This window comes from Morone saxatilis, unplaced genomic scaffold (assembly GCF_004916995.1).
Source record: "Morone saxatilis isolate NCDOM2014 unplaced genomic scaffold, NCSU_SB_2.0 Contig18, whole genome shotgun sequence".
Taxonomy (NCBI): domain Eukaryota; kingdom Metazoa; phylum Chordata; class Actinopteri; family Moronidae; genus Morone; species Morone saxatilis.
Genome location: NW_023339740.1, coordinates 11,706,556 through 11,715,965, shown reverse-complemented (window position 1 = coordinate 11,715,965; position 9,410 = coordinate 11,706,556). Strand labels below are relative to the sequence as shown.

The following is a 9,410-nucleotide window of genomic DNA, read 5'->3' as shown; positions in this document are numbered from 1 at the left end:
ACACACACACACACACGAGAAAGAAGGACAATGTCTAAAAAGGTATGAAGGACACTCTGACAGTCCCACTCACTCTCTCCCAGAGTCTTCTCAATGAGGTCATGCTTGGCCTCCAGCTTGGTGATCAGGTTCCTGCCTTCCAGAAACTCCTTCAGCTTCTAAAAACACACAAAAGACACACATCTGCTCATATATAATCATAAGATTGCTTATAGCTCTGTCAATTAGAGGCTTGAGCCCACTGATGTTCCTGACAAATCATCAATGACCACAGCATGCACTGACCGTGAAGTAAAACTGCTCCGTCTCTTGCTGATTGGCCCGCCGTTTAGCCAGGCTGGGCTTGCTGAGATAGGATTCACTGAAAGTGGACTTCACCGACTCCATGCTGTTGCTGTGGTGGAAGCACTCAGAGACGTCGTAGTCCTCCACTGTCACCATGTCTTGGATAGTGGACAGAGTGGCTTCCATGGTTTTCTTCACCTGACGGGCAGTAAAGGAAGAGATAATATGAGACAAAAGCTGCGAGGGGTGGAAGACAAACCAGATAATATTAGAGGAAACAGAAAAATGTCTGACCTCCTCATTCTCAATCTTAAGTGTGGAGAGGCGGGACTGCAGCTGCTGACACCTCTGGAGCAACTCGCTTTCCACTGGCTGCTGCGCACACATCACTCCCATCTACACCCACAGAACACAGTGGAGAGATAACAGCATCACAAAAAAATTCTGCCCTTCCCAGTCCACTGACTTCTGCTTCAGTCAGATGTATTCAACACATCAAGAAAAGACACACCTTATAATAATGACTCAAGCACTAGAACTGTACCGTGTCTCCCATGTGGGACTGAAAGTCAAAGCGAGCTGGGGGGCAGAAGACGTTGTTGTAGGTCTCCATCAGTTTCTGTTTGTCCCCGTTGGCCTCCAGACTCTCTGCGGCTACCTCCAGGGTTTCCAGCCCGGAGTGTTTTGATGTCTCTACGTTTTGTTCTGCAGATAGGTAGGTCCTCAGGGCGCGATGCAGACTGGCATGGTAGCCTAGGTCGCAGCACTGTCACATACACATAAAAATAAATACATAAGACATGCAAATGGAATGCAAATACTGTGAAAATAAATCAAGTAGAGAGAAATCATATCAGCAGATGCCACTAACAGTGCTACTACCATCAGTTTCATCAACATATATACAGATATGGCCCAGATATCATACGATCTCTTCTATGACTACTATTATAACTTCAATGGTAAGGTAATTACGTAATTAAATGATGCCCAATACAACCACAATCTGATATGCTGGACCCAGGAGCAGTTGGGGGTTTAGGGCCTTAATGTTTAGGGATCAAATTGGTATTACTCTGCTCACAAGCCCTCCACCCTTAAGGCAACCACTGTGTAAGGGTTACATCAGGTGGATTCACAAGTGCACTGCTCTAAAGGCAAATGTGTCTACATTTTTAACAGATAAAATATGTGATACAATGCACTAATATATTAAAAACCACTGATCCTCCATCAGTGTGTCAGTGCCACCTGCAGCTGACTGTTCCTTCAGTCCAGCAAGCAGTTATGTGTTTTTATCCAGCAGAAAATGAACTGCTTCCAGGCTGTCTAGATGTTTTGGCCACTGGCTGTCTGCGGAGGAGTGTTGGGAAGCAAAGAGACAAAGAAGAGAAAAACATACAGCGAGGGTGACCAGTCTACTGCCTTCATTAGGAGCACTGAAGCTAATGCAAAGAGACTGACTAAGGGGCCACCACTGGCTAGAATGTAGGGACACACACAAACACACACACAAACACGCACACACACACACTATATGTCTACAAATGTTAGCTGCTCCCACAGAGTAACAGAGTGTGTTTATACTCACGTCAATGATGTCAGAGAGGTCGTGGATGTAATATTTGAAGACGCAGCTGTTGGTGGCCTCAAGAGCTAAAAGGTACTCATTCCTGGCTTTGATGGCCTTCAGTCTGTTCTCTGTGTACTTAGCTTGTCTCTGATAGAAGAGGCAGGGGGAGTAAAAGAGAGATTGTAAAGGAGAGGAGGAAAGAAATCAGGCAAGAAGGAAAGAAGAAGGGTAATGACGTGTAGTGAGGGGGCGGAAAGGGAGAGAGATAATAGGTGTTAGAGTGAAATACCTCAGTATTGATAATGGATAATAAGAAGCGGAGAACCATGTTGCTGTGACAGGCCCCAGCTGTACTAGACAAGGTTAGCAATAAGCCAGTCGTGGGCTCATAAATCATTTATTATACACTAATTGTAAGCCAGTGTAACAACAGGTGGAGCACTCTGAAACAGCTTTCCTCTCTCTACTCTACTCCATCCCCAGCCCCTCCGGCCCCACTCACCTTCTCCTTCATCTTCTCAATTTTTTTGACACTGGAGCGTCGGACAGGTTTCTCATCGCTCTTGATGCTGGCTAAGGTGTCCGGGGAACGCGGCGTCTGGCGGTCGTCCTGTCGACTGGAGCGGCCCATCTGCTTCTCCTCCTGCTTCTCCGCCTCCTTCAGCTTGGACTCGGCATTGATGCTGTCGGTGTTGTACATGTGGTACGTCTTCATCACCTGTGACAAGGGTTGAGATTTGCAGGCAGACATATGAGCGCGTGCTTTCCCAGTGTGTCTCTTACTTCCGTTTATTTGGATCTGGATCAAAAGTGGGATTACACCGGTCAATATAATGAGGAGAGTGCAGCACTGAGGCTCAAGCCAAAACACAAGAAGATTTTTTGGAAGGAACCTCCAGTGCTGGCATTCAAAAATACTGCAGAGAATGACTCACACAACCAGCCTCCTCTACTGTACTACACTACTGTGCTTGGACATGGTGGTATGAGTTTGACATGAAGAGTTAAAACACATGAAACAAGTGTGTGTGTGCAGTGTCAGCCTTATTCCAGTGACCACCACCAGAGCCATCATTATACTGCTCAAACCCTTCCACAACACAGCAGACAGACACACTGGTCTGTCTATGAGTATGCATGTGAGCATGTGCGCGTCACTCAAACCAGATCTATTTCTATCTCTTACTATATACTATAATTACAGCATAAGACTTGCTTTTATGGTCCTGGCTGAGCTGAAGCTATACAGTTGCTTGCTCAGAGCTCTGGTGTGGGAAGAAACTTTGCCCACACACACAAACACACACACAGACAGTGAAATGCACTCTCATTGCCTCAGTCCTTTTGGCAGTACCATAGACATGTGTAAGCAGACGCTCAGATGCCCCTGACAGCGTGAGAAGATCAAAACAACAGACAGTCATGATCAAATCAGACCGTCCAATTAGAACAGACATGCACAACAGTGGCTGACAGAAGCATGATCGTACAGTATATTTAGTGTCATTCGTTAAATTGATTTATAAAACATACTTCTATCAACAAGAGTCTACAGCCATGCAAGCAGCTCTGTCAGGCTATACTTAGGCACAGCGGTGGTTTGCGCTGAAAGCAAACGGCAGCCAACATGCTGACACGTTCACAATGACAACGCTAAAGTGCTATGATGTTTACTATGATCAACATGATTTAGTTTAGCATGCAAACATTTGCTAATGAGTCCAAAGTTCAGCTGAGACTGATGGGAATGTCATTAGTTGTGCAGGTATTTGGTCATGTGTTGTGGAATAACTACTTAACCCAAAATCATAGATGTCAACCCGATGGTGGCACTGGAGGAAATGTCAGGGAATCACCACAGTCAAATATGCTTCTTCCTCTGGGGATCATGGATGTTTGTTAAACATTTCATGTGGCTAAAAATCTTTAATCCTTAACTGATTGTAGCCAAGTTGCCTCCTTAATCTCCATGCCATGTTTTCGTGTTGTCTGTAAGCTTTTTGACTGCTTATGTTATATATAGACATACACATTTTTATCTGCAGTAAAATACATTGTACCTTTTGTTTTGAAATATGCTGTTAAGTAACGTTCAAAAAGCACTTTTTAAAAGCAGTTTTTAGCGTCCCATAATAGCTGTCAGAAACAGGTCGCTAACCCTGACACTGCAAGCTCAATGCTCTCCCCATTGAGCTGTATGAGATTCAAGATATCGCAACACATAATTATGGACAGATGGATATATATTTTGTGATTGCAATGCCAGTGATTTCTCTTACCGTGTAAAGCTCATTAAGAACTTTCATCATGTCCTCTTGCAGCTGTACGCCAACCTCTTTGCTCTGGAGATACAGAGAGAAGAGACAAAAATAATGTGAATAAAGAGCCCTAACCATTGGCTCACAGTCATGAGTTGCAGCTTTTACTATCCGTCCATCTACCTGGTCATCACTCTGTCTCAGTCATGTGGTCAACCTACCGCCCCATCATCAATCAAGACCAGATTATCTCGCTAAATGGGAGTGGAGGAGTCACTAGTCCAGATAAATGAGCAAGGAAGTATTGTACTTGATGGATGTGGACTTAAAGGAGGAAGCTACAGATACTGATGTTGGCAGGGAGAAAAACAAGAGCAAGACAGAGACGGTAAGCCAAAAACAGAGGGCAAGATGATGAAGTTGCGAAAGATAAAAAAGACAAAGACAAAAGAGGGTGGACAGGGAGTAGTACAGGCACTACCATTCTCTAGACATAACTGCCCGGAGCCGCTAGTGACTGATGGCTTCACAGAAATCCACAGAAGAGTAGGCTGATAAATAGATGTGTATACATACACAAACACACATCTATTTACAGCTCCTCTTATACATCTTTATAAATATGTTGGGACTCTCCCAAACCACTAAAAGGACACCATTCAGACTGGGTTTTTAATAAACATGTGTGCACACAGATTCACACATGTTTCACACAGAATTAACTTAACTTGACAAGCGACAGAAAAGAGAAAGCAGTGGACAAGCATAGTGGGAAACAGAGGAGAAGACAAAAAGAAAAGAAAGACAACTGAAAAAACAAAGGTTAAGGAATGCAGAATGAAAGCAGGAGCAGATTTTGCCAGCGCGTGTTGAGCATCTGTCTTCTGCTGGAAGAGGGCACTGAAGGGGGGTGAGGTGGGGTGGGGTGGGGTGTAGTGAGGGTTCAGGGGTGAGCGGGTAAAAAAAAAAAAAAGGTGATGGGTGGTGAGGAAGAAGATGCTGTTTACTTATATTATATATATTATGGAGAAAAAGGAAAACTATAACTGTGAATCTGCTTGGGAGAATTACAGAGGGCAGAGAGGTCAGGAACAGAGGGGTGTATATGCTGCAGAGGGAGGAAGCGACAGAGAAGAGATTTAGGGCAGCAGAGCAGACGAAAGGAGGTAACAGGATAACTGAGGTAGCCCCGCCTTCACTCTTTAAAGTGCTATAGGAGGCTCGTATTAGGTGACAAGCAGCCGGAACGCAGCCAATCAAAAAGCAATCGGCCATGGTTGAGCCCTCCTATCTATCAACTGTGGATCTTGACCTTTGGACTTCTCGTCTTGCCCGTGGTCGTCCGTCTGGCTCCGCAAGACCGCAACAGACAGTAGCAAGTAGCATGCTTCATTAGCCCTGATGTCTGTGGTCTAGGTTGAAACTGTGTACTCATTAATACAGTTGGACTCATTAGTGCTTCCTCTCCTTCAGTGACAAGATCACATACACGATCCTGCTGTGCTAACAGTGTTATTCTGCACTTCTTTCCGCACTGGCTAAGATGAATGTGTTGACTTCTCTAATATGGATCATGATGTGTGTGTGCATGTGTGCGTGCGCCATGGCCTCTGGCACTGCTGGTATTCATGCCCCTGACTGGAAATGTTATAAATGAACTAATTATCTACGTAATTAGCCGTCAGAGCATTCTCTGTGTATTTGTGCAGCCTGTTTATGACCCAGACATGATGGAAGCAACCCTCATGCCAAAGAACAACGGGCGTAATAAAAATAGAAACCAATGCCCATGACTGAACCAAGGGTGGGGAAAAGGTGGATAAAGTGTGTTTTTTGTGCTTGTGTATGAGACAGGCAGACGGAGGTTTGTGTGCGTGTTCCCATTGCCTGCGATCGGACTGTAAATGTAGTTCAAAGACAACCTATCGGGCTGGAAATCAGCAGCCTCTGCCATGACATTCCAGACACAGACTGCTTCACTTTGCGTTCCACGCGCACACTTATCTTCCTATACTTGTGAGGCCTTCCCACATTCTTTTCTTAAACCCTATCCTTACCTTAAACTTAGCCCTTAACATTTTAACATAAACCCATTTCTAAATTTCCAGAGCAAAGCACTCATCCATTGAAGAGGTAACAATCAAGACAAAATCACCCTTCTTCGCAGAAAATTTTATCACTCTAAGTCTGAAAGATAAGGGGATCCACTGAGCAAATTATGTTTACATATTTACGCAACGTGCTCTGAAAGGCAACTGTTAACTACAGTAGAACAAGAGTCTAACAACATGTACCTGTTCTGAGCTTGTGTATTTAGTCTAATATGTCCTGCCTGGAGATGAACGGCTGTCTCTTAGGGGAGGACTCAGCCTTGGTATTTGCTCTACAAGGTCACAGTTAGCTCTGATCTTCAGAGAAATCTCTTCATTCCCTCTCTCTAGTCCTCTTACGTTGCCCCCACTCTCTATTCCTGTTCCCTCAGTTCTCTCTTTTTCTCTTCGTCCTCCACACCTCCTGTTTCTCAGCATCGCTCTGCCTTGTCTCTTTTCTCTCAGGCCAGCAAGGCAGAGATCAGAGGAGACAAGAATGAGGCTACTGTATGAACCACAGACAACATAAACTCTCCTGGCCTGAGGTTCAGCTGACTTGCTGTCAGTCAATAAATCAGCAGAAACAGAAAACAGATGTTGCAGAGATGGATGGACAGAGCAAAAATATGACATGGATTTGGCACATCAGAATGTAGTTGCTTTTTGATATACAAAACCATAATTTTAGTAGGTACTGTACACTCAATGGGTACTCAAAACAATGCAAATATTAGCTAGAATCAGTTATTTCAAAAGACACAAAAAAAACTTGCATGAGGATTGATCCTGTGTCCATATCAGTATTTCATACCTTTATACTGTATTCACCAATAGATACATCTCATTATATTGTCAGGCTTGATGCAGATTGATAATTTTCACCCCTTTAAAACATCCCTAAATACATAAAAACACAAACTTTGAAAGAGGTGTGACCCTCACTGCCCACCGTACCTATTGTGACGTCACCTAATCTGCATCACATGTTCTTAAAGACTGCAGCTATCGATCGAGTGATCGGATAAGAAATATTTTAGCTTCATTAAAGCTAGAGTAGAAATAGACCAGAAGTAAAAAGAGGAAAGTATCCGGATCAGTTTCCGTCTGTGCTGGTAGTGGAGGATTATCAAACTGTGGTAGTAGTACTTTCACTTCAGTAAAGTATTGATCCGTCCTCCACCCACAGCCTAACTGCACTGTGTGAAACCGCCGAGCCTTCCTCTTTAAGGAAGGGGGATTGTGGGTAATCTGTCCTCACAGTGAGAGTGAGTGTCTGTAACATTAGGTTGTTTGCTGCCACAGAAGAAGAAATAAAAAGTCCCTGTTTAAGTATCGTAACGTCCCTCAGTTAGTGAGCTACCCAGCAGCTACGAGCCGTCTGCTTTAAACGATCCACGCCCACAGCGCGTTGTGTGACAGTAATAACCGCCTGTGCGCTGTATGGCTGCGTATAGTTGGGTGGATGTGCCGTCTCAAACTGGCAAAAACAAAACAAGATGAAGATTTTGGTGGCGTGTGAGCGGCGGCAGTTCACAAAGGCTCAAAACTGATGTGATTACTTTTAGCTGAATAATACTCGATGCAGCTTCATGGCCGGTGATAAACACTGTTGGACGTTTACTCAAGTTTCACATGAACAGAGAAGATGTAGTCCCCGACAGCCCCGTGTCCCCCCGACAAAGTGACCTCCACCAAAGCTGTCAGTAACCAGTGTGGGTGTATTTACGGCTGTGTCAGTGCTGTAGACAAACTGTGTGCAGGATGCGTGCGGTCGGTGCTCTCAGCGGCTCTCATACTCACTCTGAACCCAGAATCGTAATCATTTTCTCCGAGCTCCTACAGACAGACAGACAGACAGGATGGATGGACAGACAGGTGTGTACAGACAGACAGGGAGAAAGAGGGATCAGATCGGCGACAAAAGAGGAGGACTGGAAGCAGGGCCCGCATTCAAAATCACTCCAACAGGAAACAAATCATCAGCGTTGAATAAAAACAGGTCGAATGATTCAAGATTTGACCTCATTAAAGAGAGAGAGAGAGAGAGAGAGGAAGGATGGAGAGAGGAAGAAAGAGAGGAAGGATGACATGCAACAGGAGCCGGATTCAAACCCAGACCGATCCCTGTTTTTATCCTGTAACTTTGTCCCTGCTGGCCACCGTACTCTCTCACTGTGAGCCAATAACATTAAAGCTTAACAATTTTCATTAACAATCACACAAGATCTGTTTTAACTCTTAAACAGGATGAACGGCCGGAGTCTGACAATACTCACCACAATACACGGGTTCAATATACTGTGATATTGGAAGCAAGGAGATTTATTTATGGGTTTATTTTAATTTTAGGACAAACTGTCCACAAAGTGTGAGCTCAGGAGGAGCGATATGAAGATCTTATGTCTCGATTATCTTGGCCAACATAATTGCGATATTAACACGATCATTATTAAAATTTCCCTTTTCACTGTTTGCCTTCAAGGAGTGAAATCTGTACTATTCCCAGACATCCTGTTTAACTTTATTCTGTAGGCTCCCTGTCGTCCCCTTCCTGTACGCTGGAGAGACAGACAGACTTACTGGACTACGCAGATTCACTGTTAGTTCATCAGATCGTCCATAATCTGAGCCAAAGGTCCCGCTAACATCCAACATCATCACTCATCAGACCTCCTACTCTTAAAGTCCAAAAGGTCAAAGCTGATTCTGATGAGGTCTGTAGGGTTTAGATTATTGATGGTTACAGACTCACTGCCGACCACCACTGGACCGTTTGGCTCTTTAAAATATCATCAAATAGTGAAAAATGATCCAGATATTAATAATGTTTTACATTTAACTGACTTCAGCTCTATAGTGACACATTTCATTTAATAACTCCAGAAAGGCCGATTTAATTTACTCTTTGAACAGTTAAATATATGACTTACAAGGCAATAATAATAATAATAATAATAATAATAATAATACAACCTGTCAGAGCTTGTTCCTTTGTTTTTAAATCACATTATTTCTACAGTGCTGTTTGTCATTTATGTTCTGATTTCTGCATTTGTTGTTTCTGTTTAAATGAAGTGAAAGTGGAAGAAACGACTTCCTGTTGCCGCCTGCGACCGACTGACGGGACTGAACTCTGTAAACTGAGGATAAAAGTGTGTGTGTGTGTGTGTGTGTGTGCGTGCGTGTGTGCGTGCGTGTGTGTGT

At 43.9% G+C, this 9,410-nt stretch overlaps 1 protein-coding gene across 1 annotated transcript in view; it reads right to left on the bottom strand.

The window, feature by feature from the left end:
* Positions 1-9,410, bottom strand: part of srgap2 (SLIT-ROBO Rho GTPase activating protein 2) — a gene marked incomplete in the record, with an annotated part of 51,540 nt that overhangs the window by 9,472 nt on the left and 32,658 nt on the right. Inside the window, 7 exon segments of the mRNA XM_035662159.1 lie at positions 74-158; positions 286-483; positions 580-681; positions 830-1,051; positions 1,877-2,005; positions 2,361-2,576; positions 4,138-4,200. Coding sequence (XP_035518052.1) covers positions 74-158; positions 286-483; positions 580-681; positions 830-1,051; positions 1,877-2,005; positions 2,361-2,576; positions 4,138-4,200 — 1,015 coding nt within the window.